The following is a 22847-nucleotide window of genomic DNA, read 5'->3' as shown; positions in this document are numbered from 1 at the left end:
CTACCCTCCCCGAGAGGAGGGCAGCATCACTGTGGTACCCGAACTCCTGGGGTGCCACACCACCACAGCACCTCCTTTTATACATTATGAAATCCCATCAGTGCCCTGATGAAATGATATCCCCATAGTGCTTCACTTACACATTATGCTGTGCTCACTTCCCCCACTCTAAGAATGATCCCACTATAGTGCTCCACACACAGTATAATCCCACGATATTGCTCCCCACACAGTTTGATGCTCCACAGTGCCTCATTCCCCATTTAGTGTGGGCCCACCTAGCCATGTTCTCATGGGGCAGAGCTGCGCTTGAGTGTTTCAGAGCATTTGGCGCCATGTAGTGTTGTCATCATACAGCCGATGCTGATCTTCAGATGAATGGTGGAGCCTTGAAGGAATACTCCCCGCTCCACCACTATATTCAACTACATCTATATCCTAAAGACTCAGATTCAGTTAAAAGTATCACATGCGGCAGACCTCCCAGGACAGCAGGATGGCTCCCCAGCCCCAGCATTCCCATTGGATCTATGGTAATTGGAAGGCAAGCCTACATGTACCGGGCAATCACAAATTGTGTGAGCTCTTGTAATCAATTGCCCCATGACAGCTCAAGCAATGTGTTCAAAAAAGTGGCAGTTCCTTGTTCCCTTAAAGGGAACCTGTCACTACCCAAAATGGAAGGTGAGCTAAGCCCAAAAGCATCAGGGGCTTATGTACAGCATTCTGGAATGCTGTAAATAAGCCCCCAATGTATCGTATAGGATGAGAAAAAGAGGTTATATTATGCTCACCCAGGGGTGGTCCTGGTACGATGGGCATCATTTCCTCACACACAGTATGACGCCCCAGTTGTACGTTTCCTCACACACAGTATGACACACCAGTTGTATGTTTCCTCACAAACAGTATGACGCCCCAGTTGTACATTTCCTCACACACAGTATGACGCCCCAGTTGTACGTTTCCTCACACACAGTATGGTACCCCAGTTGTTTGTTTCTTCACACACAGTATGACGCCCCAGTTGTACGTTTCCTCACACAGTATGACGCCCCAGTTGTACATTTCCTCACACACAGTATGACGTCCAACTTGTATATTTCCTCACACACAGTATGACGCCCCAGTTGTACGTTTCCTCACACACAGTATGATGCCCCAGTTGTACATTTCCTCACAAACAGTATGATGCCCCAGTTGTACATTTCCTCACACACAGTATGACGCCCCAGTTGTACGTTTCCTCACACACAGTATGATGCCTCAGTTGTACATTTCCTCACACACAGTATGACGCCCCAGTTGTACATTTCCTCACACACAGTATGACGCCCCAGTTGTATTTTTCCTCACACACAGTATGACGCCCCAGTTGTATTTTTCCTCACACACAGTATGACGCCCCAGTTGTATTTTTCCTCACACACAGTATGACGCCCCAGTTGTACGTTTCCTCACACACAGTATGACGCCCCAGTTGTACATTTCCTCACACACAGTATGATGCCTCAGTTGTACATTTCCTCACACACAGTATGATGCCTCAGTTGTACATTTCCTCACACACAGTATGACGCCCCAGTTGTATTTTTCCTCACACACAGTATGACGCCCCAGTTGTATTTTTCCTCACACACAGTATGACGCCCCAGTTGTACGTTTCCTCACACACAGTATGATGCCCCAGTTGTACATTTCCTCACACACAGTATGATGCCTCAGTTGTACATTTCCTCACACACAGTATGATGCCCCAGTTGTACATTTCCTCACACACAGTATGATACCTCAGTTGTATGTTTCCTCACACACAGTATGATGCCCCAGTTGTACGTTTCCTCACACACAGTATGATACCTCAGCTGTACGTTTCCTCACACACAGTATGATACCTCAGCTGTACGTTTCCTCACACACAGTATGATGCCCCAGTTGTACGTTTCCCCACACACAGTATGATGCCTCAGTTGTACATTTCCTCACACAGTATGATGCCCCAGTTGTACATTTCCTCACACAGTATGATGCCTCAGTTGTACATTTCCTCACACACAGTATGATGCCCCAGTTGTACATTTCCTCACACACAGTATGATGCCCCAGTTGTACATTTCCTCACACACAGTATGATGCCCCAGTTGTACGTTTCCTCACACACAGTATGATGCCCCAGATGTACATTTCCTCACACACAGTATGATACCTCAGCTGTACGTTTCCTCACACACAGTATGATGCCTCAGTTGTACGTTTCCTCACACACAGTTTAATACCTCAGTTGTACATTTCCTCACACACAGTATGATGCCCCAGTTGTACGTTTCCTCACACACAGTATGATGCCCCAGATGTACATTTCCTCACACACAGTACGATACCTCAGCTGTACGTTTCCTTACACACAGTATGATGCCTCAGTTGTACGTTTCCTCACACACAGTATGATGCCTCAGTTGTACGTTTCCTCACACACAGTATGATGCCCCAGATGTACATTTCCTCAAAAACAGTATGATACCTCAGCTGTACGTTTCCTCAGACACAGTATGACGCCCCAGTTGTACGTTTCCTCACACACAGTATGATGCCTCAGTTGTACATTTCCTCACACACAGTATGATTCCTCAGTTGTACATTTCCTCACACACAGTATGATACCTCAGTTGTATGTTTCCTCACACACAGTATGACGCCCCAGTTGTACATTTCCTCACACACAGTATGATGCCCAGTTGTACATTTCCTCACACACAGTATGATGCCTCAGTTGTACATTTCCTCTCACACAGTATGATGCCCCAGTTGTATGTTTCCTCACACACAGTATAATGCCCCAGATGTACATTTCCTCACACACAGTATGATACCTCAGCTGTACGTTTCCTCACACACAGTATGATGCCTCAGTTGTACGTTTCCTCGCACACAGTATGATGCCTCAGTTGTACGTTTCCTCACACACAGTATGATACCTCAGTTGTAAATTTCCTCACACACAGTATGATGCCTCAGTTGTACGTTTCCTCACACACAGTATGATACCTCAGTTGTACATTTCCTCACACACAGTATGATGTCTCAGTTGTACATTTCCTCTCACACAGTATGATGCCCCAGTTGTATGTTTCCTCACACACAGTATGATGCCCCAGATGTACATTTCCTCACACACAGTATGATACCTCAGCTGTACGTTTCCTCACACACAGTATGATGCCTCAGTTGTACGTTTCCTCACACACAGTATGATGGCCCAGTTGTACATTTCTTCACACACAGTATGATATCTCAGTTGTACGTTTCCTCACACACAGTATGATGCCCCAGTTGTACATTTCCTCACACATAGTATGATACCTCAGTTGTATTTTTCCTCACACACAGTATGATGCCCCAGTTGTACGTTTCCTCACACACAGTATGATACCTCAGCTGTACGTTTCCTCACACACAGTATGATACCTCAGCTGTACGTTTCCTCACACACAGTATGATACCTCAGTTGTACATTTCCTCACACACAGTATGATGCCCCAGTTGTACATTTTCTCACACACAGTATGATGCCTCCATTTTACATTTCCTCACACACAGTATGACGACCCAGTTGTATATTTCCTCACACACAGTATGATATCTCAGTTGTACGTTTCCTCACACACAGTATGATGGCCCAGTTGTACATTTCTTCACACACAGTATGATATCTCAGTTGTACATTTCCTCACACACAGTATGATGGCCCAGTTGTACGTTTCCTCACACACAGAATGATGCCTCAGTTGTACATTTCCTCACACACAGTATGATGCCCCAGTTGTACGTTTCCCCACACACAGTATGATACCTCAGTTGTACATTTCCTCACACAGTATGATGCCTCAGTTGTACATTTCCTCACACACAGTATGATGCCCCAGTTGTACATTTCCTCACACAGTATGATGCCTCAGTTGTACATTTCCTCACACACAGTATGATGCCCCAGTTGTACATTTCCTCACACACAGTATGATGCCCCAGTTGTACATTTCCTCACACACAGTATGATGCCCCAGTTGTACGTTTCCTCACACACAGTATGATGCCCCAGATGTACATTTCCTCACACACAGTATGATACCTCAGCTGTACGTTTCCTCACACACAGCATGATGCCTCAGTTGTACGTTTCCTCACACACAGTATAATACCTCAGTTGTACATTTCCTCACACACAGTATGATGCCCCAGTTGTACGTTTCCTCACACACAGTATGATGCCCCAGATGTACATTTCCTCACACACAGTATGATACCTCAGCTGTACGTTTCCTCACACACAGTATGATGCCTCAGTTGTACCTTTCCTCACACACAGTATGATGCCTCAGTTGTACGTTTCCTCACATACAGTATGATGCCCCAGATGTACATTTCCTCAAAAACAGTATGATACCTCAGCTGTACGTTTCCTCACACACAGTATGACGCCCCAGTTGTACGTTTCCTCACACACAGTATGATGCCTCAGTTGTACATTTCCTCACACACAGTATGATGCCTCAGTTGTACATTTCCTCACACACAGTATGATACCTCAGTTGTATGTTTCCTCACACACAGTATGACGCCCTAGTTGTACGTTTCCTCACACACAGTATGATGCCCAGTTGTACATTTCCTCACACACAGTATGATGCCTCAGTTGTACATTTCCTCTCACACAGTATGATGCCCCAGTTGTATGTTTCCTCACACACAGTATAATGCCCCAGATGTACATTTCCTCACACACAGTATGATACCTCAGCTGTACGTTTCCTCACACACAGTATGATGCCTCAGTTGTACGTTTCCTCGCACACAGTATGATGCCTCAGTTGTACGTTTCCTCACACACAGTATGATACCTCAGTTGTACATTTCCTCACACACAGTATGATGCCTCAGTTGTACGTTTCCTCACACACAGTATGATACCTCAGTTGTACATTTCCTCACACACAGTATGATGTCTCAGTTGTACATTTCCTCTCACACAGTATGATGCCCCAGTTGTATGTTTCCTCACACACAGTATGATGCCCCAGATGTACATTTCCTCACACACAGTATGATACCTCAGCTGTACGTTTCCTCACACACAGTATGATGCCTCAGTTGTACGTTTCCTCACACACAGTATGATGCCTCCGTTGTACGTTTCCTCACACACAGTATGATACCTCAGTTGTACATTTCCTCACACACAGTATGATGCCTCCGTTGTACGTTTCCTCACACACAGTATAATGGCCCAGTTGTACATTTCTTCACACACAGTATGATATCTCAGTTGTACGTTTCCTCATACACAGTATGATGGCCCAGTTGTACGTTTCCTCACACACAGAATGATGCCTCAGTTGTACGTTTCCTCACACACAGTATGATGCCCCAGTTGTACGTTTCCCCACACACAGTATGATACCTCAGTTGTACATTTCCTCACACAGTATGATGCCTCAGTTGTACATTTCCTCACACACAGTATGATGCCCCAGTTGTACATTTCCTCACACAGTATGATGCCTCAGTTGTACATTTCCTCACACACAGTATGATGCCCCAGTTGTACATTTCCTCACACACAGTATGATATCTCAGTTGTATGTTTCCTCAGACACAGTATGATGCCCCAGTTGTACGTTTCCTCACACACTGTATGATGCCCCAGATGTACATTTCCTTACACACAGTATGATACCTCAGCTGTACGTTTCCTCACACACAGTATGATGCCTCAGTTGTACGTTTCCTCACACACAGTATGATACCTCAGTTGTACATTTCCTCACACACAGTATGATGCCTCAGTTGTACGTTTCCTCACACACAGTATGATACCTCAGTTGTACATTTCCTCACACACAGTATGATGCCCCAGTTGTACGTTTCCTCACACACAGTATGATGCCCCAGTTGTACGTTTCCTCACACACAGTATGATGCCCCAGATGTACATTTCCTCACACACAGTATGATACCTCAGCTGTAAGTTTCCTCACACACAGTATGATGCCTCAGTTGTACGTTTTCTCACACACAGTATGATACCTCAGTTGTACATTTCCTCACACACAGTATGATGCCTCAGTTGTACGTTTCCTCACACACAGTATGATGCCTCAGTTGTACATTTCCTCACACACAGTATGATGCCCCAGTTGTACATTTCCTCACACACAGTATGACGCCCCAGTTGTATTTTTCCTCACACACAGTATGACGCCCCAGTTGTATTTTTCCTCAAACACAGTATGACGCCCCAGTTGTATTTTTCCTCACACACAGTATGACGCCCCAGTTGTATTTTTCCTCACACACATTATGACGCCCCAGTTTTACGTTTCCTCACACACAGTATGACGCCCCAGTTGTACATTTCCTCACACACAGTATGATGCCTCAGTTGTACATTTCCTCACACACAGTATGATGCCCCAGTTGTACATTTCCTCACACACAGTATGATACCTCAGTTGTATGTTTCCTCACACACAGTATGATGCCCCAGTTGTACGTTTCCTCACACACAGTATGATACCTCAGCTGTACGTTTCCTCACACACAGTATGATACCTCAGTTGTACGTTTCCTCACACACAGTATGATGCCTCCGTTGTACGTTTCCTCACACACAGTATGATACCTCAGTTGTACATTTCCTCACACACAGTATGATGCCTCCGTTGTACGTTTCCTCACACACAGTATGATGGCCCAGTTGTACATTTCTTCACACACAGTATGATATCTCAGTTGTACGTTTCCTCACACACAGTATGATGCCCCAGTTGTACATTTCCTCACACACAGTATGATACCTCAGTTGTATGTTTCCTCACACACAGTATGATGCCCCAGTTGTACGTTTCCTCACACACAGTATGATACCTCAGCTGTACGTTTCCTCACACACAGTATGATACCTCAGCTGTACGTTTCCTCACACACAGTATGATACCTCAGTTGTACATTTCCTCACACACAGTATGATGCCCCAGTTGTACATTTTCTCACACACAGTATGATGCCTCCGTTGTACATTTCCTCACACACAGTATGACGACCCAGTTGTATATTTCCTCACACACAGTATGATATCTCAGTTGTACGTTTCCTCACACACAGTATGATGGCCCAGTTGTACATTTCTTCACACACAGTATGATATCTCAGTTGTACATTTCCTCACACACAGTATGATGCCCCAGTTGTACATTTCCTCACACACAGTATGATGCCCCAGTTGTACATTTCCTCACACACAGTATGATGCCCCAGTTGTACGTTTCCTCACACACAGTATGATGCCCCAGATGTACATTTCCTCACACACAGTATGATACCTCAGCTGTACGTTTCCTCACACACAGTATGATGCCTCAGTTGTACGTTTCCTCACACACAGTATAATACCTCAGTTGTACATTTCCTCACACACAGTATGATGCCCCAGTTGTACGTTTCCTCACACACAGTATGATGCCCCAGATGTACATTTCCTCACACACAGTATGATACCTCAGCTGTACGTTTCCTCACACACAGTATGATGCCTCAGTTGTACCTTTCCTCACACACAGTATGATGCCTCAGTTGTACGTTTCCTCACATACAGTATGATGCCCCAGATGTACATTTCCTCAAAAACAGTATGATACCTCAGCTGTACGTTTCCTCACACACAGTATGACGCCCCAGTTGTACGTTTCCTCACACACAGTATGATGCCTCAGTTGTACATTTCCTCACACACAGTATGATGCCTCAGTTGTACATTTCCTCACACACAGTATGATACCTAAGTTGTATGTTTCCTCACACACAGTATGACGCCCTAGTTGTACGTTTCCTCACACACAGTATGATGCCCAGTTGTACATTTCCTCACACACAGTATGATGCCTCAGTTGTACATTTCCTCTCACACAGTATGATGCCCCAGTTGTATGTTTCCTCACACACAGTATAATGCCCCAGATGTACATTTCCTCACACACAGTATGATACCTCAGCTGTACGTTTCCTCACACACAGTATGATGGCCCAGTTGTACGTTTCCTCACACACAGAATGATGCCTCAGTTGTACATTTCCTCACACACAGTATGATGCCCCAGTTGTACGTTTCCCCACACACAGTATGATACCTCAGTTGTACATTTCCTCACACAGTATGATGCCTCAGTTGTACATTTCCTCACACACAGTATGATGCCCCAGTTGTACATTTCCTCACACAGTATGATGCCTCAGTTGTACATTTCCTCACACACAGTATGATGCCCCAGTTGTACATTTCCTCACACACAGTATGATGCCCCAGTTGTACATTTCCTCACACACAGTATGATGCCCCAGTTGTACGTTTCCTCACACACAGTATGATGCCCCAGATGTACATTTCCTCACACACAGTATGATACCTCAGCTGTACGTTTCCTCACACACAGCATGATGCCTCAGTTGTACGTTTCCTCACACACAGTATAATACCTCAGTTGTACATTTCCTCACACACAGTATGATGCCCCAGTTGTACGTTTCCTCACACACAGTATGATGCCCCAGATGTACATTTCCTCACACACAGTATGATACCTCAGCTGTACGTTTCCTCACACACAGTATGATGCCTCAGTTGTACCTTTCCTCACACACAGTATGATGCCTCAGTTGTACGTTTCCTCACATACAGTATGATGCCCCAGATGTACATTTCCTCAAAAACAGTATGATACCTCAGCTGTACGTTTCCTCACACACAGTATGACGCCCCAGTTGTACGTTTCCTCACACACAGTATGATGCCTCAGTTGTACATTTCCTCACACACAGTATGATGCCTCAGTTGTACATTTCCTCACACACAGTATGATACCTCAGTTGTATGTTTCCTCACACACAGTATGACGCCCTAGTTGTACGTTTCCTCACACACAGTATGATGCCCAGTTGTACATTTCCTCACACACAGTATGATGCCTCAGTTGTACATTTCCTCTCACACAGTATGATGCCCCAGTTGTATGTTTCCTCACACACAGTATAATGCCCCAGATGTACATTTCCTCACACACAGTATGATACCTCAGCTGTACGTTTCCTCACACACAGTATGATGCCTCAGTTGTACGTTTCCTCGCACACAGTATGATGCCTCAGTTGTACGTTTCCTCACACACAGTATGATACCTCAGTTGTACATTTCCTCACACACAGTATGATGCCTCAGTTGTACGTTTCCTCACACACAGTATGATACCTCAGTTGTACATTTCCTCACACACAGTATGATGTCTCAGTTGTACATTTCCTCTCACACAGTATGATGCCCCAGTTGTATGTTTCCTCACACACAGTATGATGCCCCAGATGTACATTTCCTCACACACAGTATGATACCTCAGCTGTACGTTTCCTCACACACAGTATGATGCCTCAGTTGTACGTTTCCTCACACACAGTATGATGCCTCCGTTGTACGTTTCCTCACACACAGTATGATACCTCAGTTGTACATTTCCTCACACACAGTATGATGCCTCCGTTGTACGTTTCCTCACACACAGTATAATGGCCCAGTTGTACATTTCTTCACACACAGTATGGTATCTCAGTTGTACGTTTCCTCATACACAGTATGATGGCCCAGTTGTACGTTTCCTCACACACAGAATGATGCCTCAGTTGTACGTTTCCTCACACACAGTATGATGCCCCAGTTGTACGTTTCCCCACACACAGTATGATACCTCAGTTGTACATTTCCTCACACAGTATGATGCCTCAGTTGTACATTTCCTCACACACAGTATGATGCCCCAGTTGTACATTTCCTCACACAGTATGATGCCTCAGTTGTACATTTCCTCACACACAGTATGATGCCCCAGTTGTACATTTCCTCACACACAGTATGATATCTCAGTTGTATGTTTCCTCAGACACAGTATGATGCCCCAGTTGTACGTTTCCTCACACACTGTATGATGCCCCAGATGTACATTTCCTTACACACAGTATGATACCTCAGCTGTACGTTTCCTCACACACAGTATGATGCCTCAGTTGTACGTTTCCTCACACACAGTATGATACCTCAGTTGTACATTTCCTCACACACAGTATGATGCCTCAGTTGTACGTTTCCTCACACACAGTATGATACCTCAGTTGTACATTTCCTCACACACAGTATGATGCCCCAGTTGTACGTTTCCTCACACACAGTATGATGCCCCAGTTGTACGTTTCCTCACACACAGTATGATGCCCCAGATGTACATTTCCTCACACACAGTATGATACCTCAGCTGTAAGTTTCCTCACACACAGTATGATGCCTCAGTTGTACGTTTTCTCACACACAGTATGATACCTCAGTTGTACATTTCCTCACACACAGTATGATGCCTCAGTTGTACGTTTCCTCACACACAGTATGATGCCTCAGTTGTACATTTCCTCACACACAGTATGATGCCCCAGTTGTACATTTCCTCACACACAGTATGACGCCCCAGTTGTATTTTTCCTCACACACAGTATGACGCCCCAGTTGTATTTTTCCTCAAACACAGTATGACGCCCCAGTTGTATTTTTCCTCACACACAGTATGACGCCCCAGTTGTATTTTTCCTCACACACATTATGACGCCCCAGTTTTACGTTTCCTCACACACAGTATGACGCCCCAGTTGTACATTTCCTCACACACAGTATGATGCCTCAGTTGTACATTTCCTCACACACAGTATGATGCCCCAGTTGTACATTTCCTCACACACAGTATGATACCTCAGTTGTATGTTTCCTCACACACAGTATGATGCCCCAGTTGTACGTTTCCTCACACACAGTATGATACCTCAGCTGTACGTTTCCTCACACACAGTATGATACCTCAGTTGTACGTTTCCTCACACACAGTATGATGCCTCCGTTGTACGTTTCCTCACACACAGTATGATACCTCAGTTGTACATTTCCTCACACACAGTATGATGCCTCCGTTGTACGTTTCCTCACACACAGTATGATGGCCCAGTTGTACATTTCTTCACACACAGTATGATATCTCAGTTGTACGTTTCCTCACACACAGTATGATGCCCCAGTTGTACATTTCCTCACACACAGTATGATACCTCAGTTGTATGTTTCCTCACACACAGTATGATGCCCCAGTTGTACGTTTCCTCACACACAGTATGATACCTCAGCTGTACGTTTCCTCACACACAGTATGATACCTCAGCTGTACGTTTCCTCACACACAGTATGATACCTCAGTTGTACATTTCCTCACACACAGTATGATGCCCCAGTTGTACATTTTCTCACACACAGTATGATGCCTCCGTTGTACATTTCCTCACACACAGTATGACGACCCAGTTGTATATTTCCTCACACACAGTATGATATCTCAGTTGTACGTTTCCTCACACACAGTATGATGGCCCAGTTGTACATTTCTTCACACACAGTATGATATCTCAGTTGTACATTTCCTCACACACAGTATGATGCCCCAGTTGTACATTTCCTCACACACAGTATGATGCCTCAGTTGTACATTTCCTCACACACAGTATGATGCCCCAGTTGTACGTTTCCTCACACACAGTATGATGCCCCAGATGTACATTTCCTCACACACAGTATGATACCTCAGCTGTACGTTTCCTCACACACAGTATGATGCCTCAGTTGTACGTTTCCTCACACACAGTATAATACCTCAGTTGTACATTTCCTCACACACAGTATGATGCCCCAGTTGTACGTTTCCTCACACACAGTATGATGCCCCAGATGTACATTTCCTCACACACAGTATGATACCTCAGCTGTACGTTTCCTCACACACAGTATGATGCCTCAGTTGTACCTTTCCTCACACACAGTATGATGCCTCAGTTGTACGTTTCCTCACATACAGTATGATGCCCCAGATGTACATTTCCTCAAAAACAGTATGATACCTCAGCTGTACGTTTCCTCACACACAGTATGACGCCCCAGTTGTACGTTTCCTCACACACAGTATGATGCCTCAGTTGTACATTTCCTCACACACAGTATGATGCCTCAGTTGTACATTTCCTCACACACAGTATGATACCTAAGTTGTATGTTTCCTCACACACAGTATGACGCCCTAGTTGTACGTTTCCTCACACACAGTATGATGCCCAGTTGTACATTTCCTCACACACAGTATGATGCCTCAGTTGTACATTTCCTCTCACACAGTATGATGCCCCAGTTGTATGTTTCCTCACACACAGTATAATGCCCCAGATGTACATTTCCTCACACACAGTATGATACCTCAGCTGTACGTTTCCTCACACACAGTATGATGCCTCAGTTGTACGTTTCCTCGCACACAGTATGATGCCTCAGTTGTACGTTTCCTCACACACAGTATGATACCTCAGTTGTACATTTCCTCACACACAGTATGATGCCTCAGTTGTACGTTTCCTCACACACAGTATGATACCTCAGTTGTACATTTCCTCACACACAGTATGATGTCTCAGTTGTACATTTCCTCTCACACAGTATGATGCCCCAGTTGTATGTTTCCTCACACACAGTATGATGCCCCAGATGTACATTTCCTCACACACAGTATGATACCTCAGCTGTACGTTTCCTCACACACAGTATGATGCCTCAGTTGTACGTTTCCTCACACACAGTATGATGCCTCCGTTGTACGTTTCCTCACACACAGTATGATACCTCAGTTGTACATTTCCTCACACACAGTATGATGCCTCCGTTGTACGTTTCCTCACACACAGTATGATGGCCCAGTTGTACATTTCTTCACACACAGTATGATATCTCAGTTGTACGTTTCCTCACACACAGTATGATGGCCCAGTTGTACGTTTCCTCACACACAGAATGATGCCTCAGTTGTACGTTTCCTCACACACAGTATGATGCCCCAGTTGTACATTTCCCCACACACAGTATGATACCTCAGTTGTACATTTCCTCACACAGTATGATGCCTCAGTTGTACATTTCCTCACACACAGTATGATGCCCCAGTTGTACATTTCCTCACACAGTATGATGCCTCAGTTGTACATTTCCTCACACACAGTATGATGCCCCAGTTGTACATTTCCTCACACACAGTATGATATCTCAGTTGTATGTTTCCTCAGACACAGTATGATGCCCCAGTTGTACGTTTCCTCACACACAGTATGATGCCCCAGATGTACATTTCCTCACACACAGTATGATACCTCAGCTGTACGTTTCCTCACACACAGTATGATGCCTCAGTTGTACGTTTCCTCACACACAGTATGATACCTCAGTTGTACATTTCCTCACACACAGTATGATGCCTCAGTTGTACGTTTCCTCACACACAGTATGATACCTCAGTTGTACATTTCCTCACACACAGTATGATGCCTCAGTTGTACGTTTCCTCACACACAGTATGATGCCCCAGTTGTACGTTTCCTCACACACAGTATGATGCCCCAGTTGTACGTTTCCTCACACACAGTATGATGCCCCAGATGTACATTTCCTCACACACAGTATGATACCTCAGCTGTACGTTTCCTCACACACAGTATGATGCCTCAGTTGTACGTTTCCTCACACACAGTATGATACCTCAGTTGTACATTTCCTCACACACAGTATGATGCCTCAGTTGTACGTTTCCTCACACACAGTATGATGCCCCAGTTGTACGTTTCCTCACACACAGTATGATGCCCCAGTTGTACGTTTCCTCACACACAGTATGATGCCCCAGATGTACATTTCCTCACACACAGTATGATACCTCAGCTGTACGTTTCCTCACACACAGTATGATGCCTCAGTTGTACGTTTCCTCACACACAGTATGATGCCTCAGTTGTACATTTCCTCACACACAGTATGATGCCTCAGTTGTACATTTCCTCACACACAGTATGATACCTCAGTTGTATGTTTCCTCACACACAGTATGACGCCCCAGTTGTACGTTTCCTCACACACAGTATGATGCCCCAGTTGTACGTTTCCTCACACACAGTATGATGCCCCAGTTGTACGTTTCCTCAAACAGTATGATGCCTCAGTTGTACATTTCCTCACACACAGTATGATACCTCAGTTGTATGTTTCCTCACACACAGTATGACACCCCAGTTGTACGTTTCCTCACACACAGTATGATGCCCCAGTTGTACATTTCCTCACACACAGTATGATGCCTCAGTTGTACATTTCCTCTCACACAGTATGATGCCCCAGTTGTATGTTTCCTCACGCACAGTATGATGCCCCAGATGTACATTTCCTCACACACAGTATGATACCTCAGCTGTACGTTTCCTCACACACAGTATGATGCCTCAGTTGTACGTTTCCTCACACACAGTATGATGCCTCAGTTGTACGTTTCCTCACACACAGTATGATACCTCAGTTGTACATTTCCTCACACACAGTATGATGCCTCAGTTGTACGTTTCCTCACACACAGTATGATACCTCAGTTGTACATTTCCTCACACACAGTATGATGTCTCAGTTGTACATTTCCTCTCACACAGTATGATGCCCAAGTTGTATGTTTCCTCACACACAGTATGATGCCCCAGATGTACATTTCCTCACACACAGTATGATACCTCAGCTGTACGTTTCCTCACACACAGTATGATGCCTCAGTTGTACGTTTCCTCACACACAGTATGATGCCTCAGTTGTACGTTTCCTCACACACAGTATGATACCTCAGTTGTACATTTCCTCACACACAGTATGATGCCTCAGTTGTTCGTTTCCTCACACACAGTATGATGCCTCCGTTGTACGTTTCCTCACACATCATGACGCCCCAGTTGTACGTTTCCTCACACACAGTATGATGCCTCAGTTGTACATTTCCTCACACACAGTATGATGCCTCAGTTGTACGTTTCCTCACACAAAGTATGACGCCCCAGTTGTACGTTTCCTCACACACAGTATGATGCCTCAGTTGTACATTTCCTCACGCACAGTATGATGCCTCAGTTGTACATTTCCTCACACACAGTATGATGCCCCAGTTGTACATTTCCTCACACACAGTATGATGCCTCAGTTGTACGTTTCTTCACACACAGTATGATGCCCCAGTTGTACATTTCCTCACACACAGTATGATACCTCAGTTGTACATTTCCTCACACACAGTATGATGCCCCAGTTGTACATTTCCTCACACACAGTATGATACCTCAGTTGTACATTTCCTCACACACAGTATGATGCCCCAGTTGTACATTTCCTCACACACAGTATGATACCTCAGTTGTACATTTCCTCACACACAGTATGATGCCCCAGATGTACATTTCCTCACACACAGTATGATGCCTCAGTTGTAGGTTTCCTCACACACAGTATGATGCCCCAGTTGTACGTTTCCTCACACACAGTATGATACCTCAGTTGTACATTTCCTCACGCACAGTATGATGCCCCAGATGTACATTTCCTCACGCACAGTATGATGCCTCAGTTGTACATTTCCTCACACACAGTATGATGCCCCAGTTGTACATTTCCTCACACACAGTATGATGCCTCAGTTGTACGTTTCCTCACACACAGTATGATGCCCCAGTTCTACATTTCCTCACACACAGTATGATACCTCAGTTGTACATTTCCTCACACACAGTATGATGCCCCAGTTGTACATTTCCTCACACACAGTATGATGCCCCAGTTGTACATTTCCTCACACACAGTATGATGCCTCAGTTGTACATTTCCTCACAAACAGTATGATGTCTCAGTTGTACATTTCCTCTCACACAGTATGATGCATCAGTTGTACGTTTCCTCACACACAGTATGATACCTCAGTTGTACATTTCCTCACACACAGTATGATACCTCAGTTGTACATTTCCTCACACACAGTATGATACCTCAGTTGTACATTTCCTCACACACAGTATGATGTCTCAGTTGTACATTTCCTCTCACACAGTATGATGCCTCAGTTGTACGTTTCCTCACACACAGTATGATACCTCAGTTGTACATTTCCTCACACACAGTATGATACCTCAGTTGTACATTTCCTCACACACAGTATGATGCCCCAGATGTACATTTCCTCACACACAGTATGATACCTCAGTTGAATGTTTCCTCACACACAGTATGATACCCCAGTTGTACATTTCCTCACACACAGTATGATGCCTCAGTTGTACGTTTCCTCACACACAGTATGATGTCTCAGTTGTACATTTCCTCTCACACAGTATGATGTCTCAGTTGTACATTTCCTCACACACAGTATGATACCTCAGTTGTACATTTCCTCACACACAGTATGATGCCTCAGTTGTACGTTTCCTCACACACAGTATGATGCCTCAGTTGTACATTTCCTCACACACAGTATAATACCTCAGTTGTACATTTCCTCACACACAGTATGATGCCTCAGTTGTACGTTTCCTCACACACAGTTTGATGCCCCAGTTGTACATTTCCTCACACACAGTATGATACCTCAGTTGTATGTTTCCTCACACACAGTATGATGCCCCAGTTGTACATTTCCTCACACACAGTATGATGCCCCAGTTGTACATTTCCTCACACACAGTATGATACCTATGTTGTACATTTCCTCACACACAGTATGATGCCCCAGTTGTACATTTCCTCACACACAGTATGATGCCCCAGATGTACATTTCCTCACACACAGTATGATGCCCCAGATGTACATTTCCTCACGCACAGTATGATGCCTCAGTTGTACGTTTCCTCACACACAGTATGATGCCCCAGTTGTACATTTCCTCACACACAGTATGATACCTATGTTGTACATTTCCTGACACACAGTATGATGCCCCAGTTGTACATTTCCTCACACACAGTATGATGCCCCAGATGTACATTTCCTCACACACAGTATGATGCCTCAGTTGTACGTTTCCTCACACTCAGTATGATGCCCCAGTTGTACGTTTCCTCACACACAGTATGATGCCCCAGTTGTACATTTCCTCACACACAGTATGATGCCCCAGTTGTACATTTCCTCACACACAGTATGATACCTCAGTTGTACATTTCCTCACACACAGTATGATGCCCCAGATGTACATTTCCTCACACACAGTATGATGCCTCAGTTGTACGTTTCCTCACACACAGTATGATGCCCCAGTTGTACATTTCCTCACACACAGTATGATGCCCCAGTTGTACGTTTCCTCACACACAGTATGATGCCTCAGTTGTACATTTCTTCACACACAGTATGATGCCTCAGTTGTACGTTTCCTCACACACAGTATGATGCCCCAGTTGTACGTTTCCTCACACAAAGTATGATGCCCCAGATGTACATTTCCTCACACACAGTATGATGCCTCAGTTGTACATTTCCTCACACACAGTATGATGCCTCAGTTGTACGTTTCCTCACACACAGTATGATGCCCCAGTTGTACATTTCCTCACACACAGTATGATGCCTCAGTTGTACATTTCCTCACGCACAGTATGATGCCTCAGTTGTACGTTTCCTCACACACAGTATGATGCCTCAGTTGTACATTTCCTCACACACAGTATGATGCCCCAGTTGTACATTTCCTCACACACAGTATGACGCCCCAGTTGTACGTTTCCTCACACACAGTATGATGCCCCAGTTGTACGTTTCCTCACACACAGTATGATGCCCCAGTTGTACGTTTCCTCACACACAGTATGACGCCCCAGTTGTACATTTCCTCACACACAGTATGATGCCCCAGTTGTACGTTTCCTCACACACAGTATGATGCCCCAGTTGTACATTTCCTCACACACAGTATGATGCCCCAGTTGTACGTTTCCTCACACGCAGTATGATGCCCCAGTTGTACGTTTCCTCACACACAGTATGATATCTCAGCTGTACGTTTCCTCACACACAGTATGACGCCTCAGCTGTACGTTTCCTCACACACAGTATGATGCCCCAGTTGTACGATTCCTCACACACAGTATGATGCCCCAGTTGTACATTTCCTCACACACAGTATGATACCTCAGCTGTACGTTTCCTCACACACAGTATGATGCCCCAGTTGTACGATTCCTCACACACAGTATGACGCCCCAGTTGTACGTTTCCTCACACACAGTATGATGCCCCAGTTGTACATTTCCTCACACACAGTATGATACCTCAGCTGTACGTTTCCTCACACACAGTATGATGCCTTAGTTGTACGTTTCCTCACACACAGTTTGACGCCCCAGTTGTACGATTCCTCACACACAGTATGACGCCCCAGTTGTACATTTCCTCACACACAGTATGATGCCTCAGTTGTACATTTCCTCACACACAGTATGATGCCCCAGTTGTACATTTCCTCACACACAGTATGACGCCCCAGTTGTACGTTTCCTCACACACAGTATGATGCCCCAGTTGTACATTTCCTCACACACAGTATGATGCCCCAGATGTACATTTCCTCACACACAGTATGATACCTCAGCTGTACGTTTCCTCACACACAGTATGACGCCTCAGCTGTACGTTTCCTCACACACAGTATGATGCCCCAGTTGTACATTTCCTCACACACAGTATTATGCCCCAGTTGTACATTTCCTCACACACAGTATGACGCCCCAGTTGTACGTTTCCTCACACACAGTATGATGCCCCAGTTGTACATTTCCTCACACACAGTATGATGCCCCAGTTGTACATTTCCTCACACACAGTATGATGCCCCAGCTGTACGTTTCCTCACACACAGTATGACGCCTCAGCTGTACATTTCCTCACACACAGTATGATGCCCCAGTTGTACGTTTCCTCACACACAGTATGATGCCCCAGTTGCACATTTCCTCACACACAGTATGATGCCCCAGTTGTACATTTCCTCACACACAGTATGATACCTCAGCTGTACGTTTCCTCACACACAGTATGATACCTCAGCTGTACGTTTCCTCACACACAGTATGACGCCTCAGCTGTACGTTTCCTCACACACAGTATGATGCCCCAGTTGTACATTTCCTCACACACAGTATGATGCCCCAGTTGTACATTTCCTCACACACAGTATGATGCCCCAGTTGTACATTTCCTCACACACAGTATGATACCTCTAGTGTCTCCCGCACACTGTATAATGCTTCCCATAGATCCCATAAGTAGGATTATGTCAGCAATGTTCCCCTGCACATAATACCCTCTATAGTCTGCCACATACCATTTGATTCCCCCATACTACATTCTTACATACACAGTATGATAAAACCTATATCCAGGTGAACAGGAGACTAAAGCATTCAAAAAAATCTTTAAAAGAACAAATTTTATTATGAATAAGATATAAAACCAGAGAACTGACAACAAAACTGTACAATATCACATAATAAATAATAAGTATAGAGAGCAGATTCAAATATAATAAAGGATACCAGACAAGATATACTCCAATGGAGAAAATCCCACATATACAATAACAATGAGCCGTCTCACCAGACTCAATAAGGTGCTTGTGCAAAATCTAATGAGTGGTCAATTAAAGACAGCAAAGTGTATAAGAATATTTGGAGAAATACTAGTACCAATGTGAAAGTGTTCTGCCGCTCACAGGGACTCCGACTCCAACGCACGTTTCGCCTGAGTGGCTTTTTCAAGGAGTCCAGATAATGTGCAGATACCACAAGACATCTTCAAGGTTGTTTCAGCGTCCATGGATTTATTGTTCTGCGCCGTTTTGGTGGCATGAGGGTCACCATTCATGAGACGTAGCTTCACAGCACATTTTAAGGGAGCAAAGGTTGACATTTGGAAAGATCTAGTGCAGTTAAGCACTTTCTCCTTATATTTCCTCATAGACTTGCAGGTGGGGCAGTATATGTATATATATTGCATGGTGGCTCAGTGGTTAACATTGCAGCACTGGGGTCCTGGGTTCAAATCCCACCAAGGAACACATGTGCAAGGACTTATATGTTCTCCCTCTGTTCGCGTGGGTTTCCTTCCACACTTCAAAGTTATACTGATGGGGGATGTAGACTGTGAGCCCCAATGGGGACAGTGATGATGTTTGTAAAGCGCCGTGGAATATGATGGCGCTATATGAGAGAGCATAATAGATTTCGTAGCGCGCAGACTCTGTAATTATTACTATTGTATCTGACAGACTCTGCGCCGGTCGATATTCCAAAACATCTGCAGGATCTTCCTACCCATATACACAGCCTAGAAGGTGAGTAGCGTCGTCTCTATCCTGGCTAATAGCGGAGGGTCCTAAATGTGGCCCCATCTCTTTGTAAGCCTAATAATCTGTATTACTTCTATCCAGTTCTAGCCACAGTCCTCAGCATCCCTTCAGTTCCCACACAGAAGCAGCCAACTGTGCTCCCTACAGGTGAGTGTGCCGGGGTCTCACCTTCTGGGCCTTTACTTACAGGGGCTCCAGAGGCGCAGCTAGGGGTTTGGCTCAGGGAGGGCGAAACTTCTGAGTGGGCTTCTGACCAGGTAACCCTTATTACCACTATGCATGGCGCCCCCTAACAGTGGAGGAGAACCTCAGCAGATGACTGGACTGTTAATATATAAAATCTCCATACAAAGACCAACATTGATATTACCGCCATATGGTAGCATAGTGGTAGATTCCAGTCCTTGCCGCCATATAAGAGATCACAGCACAGTTATACATAGTGACTTACCGCTGACGTTCTTTCTGGTGGAGTTATTTACCTTCTCCCGTCTTTCTATCTGGCCCAGACCGACATGACGACTTCTTCCAGCCAGGACTCGGCTGCAGAGATTACAACACAGACACATCTGAATGCTTTTATTTCCAGCACCGTCCCACTCCCCATCTATCCCCGACCTGCACAAACTCCTTATCCTGCTGATACCCCAATAGTAAACCGCTGCTGCCGTCTCCCTATTACTGCACCTGCGGTGTGCCTCTAGATGGTGAAACAAACCCTCTAGAATATAGTAATGCCGTGTGCAAGTGCCCTAGAAAACAGTGCCCATTTTTTGCCCCCTAGAAAGTGATAATGCCCTGTGTGCCCCTTTGATAGTCACAATAACCGGAATAGTAACATAGTAACATAGTAACATAGTTAGTAAGGCCGAAAAAAGACATTTATCCATCCAGTTCAGCCTATATTCCATCATAATAAATCCTGAGATCTACATTCTGCATTAGAAGGACGAGATCTACGTCCTTCTAATGCCTCTATAACAATAAGCGTCCACTAATAATGTTCCGAGTCTCCCCCCCCCCCGTGCAGCTCCTCTCTACACAGTATGATACTCCACCTATAAACAGTAAAAATGCCCCCACTGACACCTTAGAACTTGCCCCCAAACTGTTTGGTGGCTCCAATACTGTATGATAGCCCCCACACTGTACAAAGACCCAACATTAGCTCCCAGACTGTATGATGGCCCTCTAAATAGCCTCCATAATTATATAATGCATCCTGTAGTTCTCCATCTAGTATACTGCACTCCCCATAGGCCTATACATTTTATAATGCACTCCCCATAGGCTTCCGTCCAGTATAATGCACTCCCCATAGGCCTCCGTCCAGTATAATGCACTCCCCATAGGCCTCCATATTATATAATGCACACCTCATAGGCCTTCATATAGTATAATGCACTCCCCATAGTCCTCCATATAGTATAATGAACTCCCCATAGGCCTCCATATAGTATAATGCACTCCACATAGGCCTCCATATAGTATAATGCACTCCCCATAGGCCTCCATTCAGTATAATGAACTCCCCATAGTCCTCCATATAGTATAATGAACTCCCCATAGGCCTCTATATAGTATAATGCACTCCCCATAGTCCTCCATATAGTATAATGAACTCCCCATAGGCCTCCATATAGTATAATGCACTCCACATAGGCCTCTATATAGTATAATGCACGCCCCATAGGCCTCCATTCAGTATAATGACTCCCATAGGCCTCCATACAGTACAATGCACCCCATATTATTATTATTATAATTATTATACATTTTTATAGCGCCATTTATTCCATGGTGCTTTACATGAGAATACGGGGCAAATATAGACAAATACATTAAACATGAGCAAAAAAACAAGGCACACGGGTACATAAGAAGGGAGGACCCTGCCCGTGAGGGCTCACAGTCTGCAGGGGATGGGTGATGAAACACTAGGAGAGGATAGGGTCCATATAGCATAATGCACTCCCCATAGGCCTCCATACAGTATAATGCACTACCCATAGACTTCCATATAGCATAATGCATTCCCCATTGGCCTCCATATAGTGTCATGCACTTCTCAAAGGCCTCTATACAGTATAATGCACTCTCCAAAGGCCTCAATATAGTATAACGCACTCCCCGTAGGCCTCTATATAGTATAATGCACTCCCTGAAGGCCTCTATATAGTGTTATGCACTCCACATAAAAAAACACAATACTCACCAGTTACCTCTCCTCCTTGTTTCCCTGCTGCTCCGGGTGCCTGCTCATCTCAGCACAGCGGGCACCAAGTACTGATGTCATTACGCCCGCTGTCAGTGTCTGCGTCATTGATGTCAGATGCATAGGGGGAATGATGGACAAGCGAGCGTATCGCTCCCTCTCTCATCATTGCTGTCCGCTGTATCACCATCCAGCTGATACAGTTGAACTTGTTATCACAGGTGGGGGGCCCGATGCCGCCACTCTAATTTAAAACATCCAAGAAACCTATGTAGAAAGT

At 44.8% G+C, this 22847-nt stretch overlaps 1 protein-coding gene across 2 annotated transcripts in view; it reads left to right on the top strand.

Moving 5' to 3' along the window:
- LOC138667131 (uncharacterized) overlaps positions 1 to 22847 on the top strand; it is a 38687-nt gene that overhangs the window by 2287 nt on the left and 13553 nt on the right. For both annotated transcript variants that reach the window (XM_069755441.1, XM_069755440.1), the window contains exons 2-3: positions 20272 to 20337; positions 20434 to 20499. In XM_069755441.1, the coding sequence (XP_069611542.1) occupies positions 20272 to 20337; positions 20434 to 20499 (132 nt within the window). The remainder of the gene's footprint in view (positions 1 to 20271; positions 20338 to 20433; positions 20500 to 22847) is intronic.

This window comes from Ranitomeya imitator, chromosome 2 (assembly GCF_032444005.1).
Source record: "Ranitomeya imitator isolate aRanImi1 chromosome 2, aRanImi1.pri, whole genome shotgun sequence".
NCBI classification, from domain to species: domain Eukaryota; kingdom Metazoa; phylum Chordata; class Amphibia; order Anura; family Dendrobatidae; genus Ranitomeya; species Ranitomeya imitator.
Note: the sequence above shows the minus strand (reverse complement) of the source record. Positions and strands in the feature narration are given on the sequence as shown.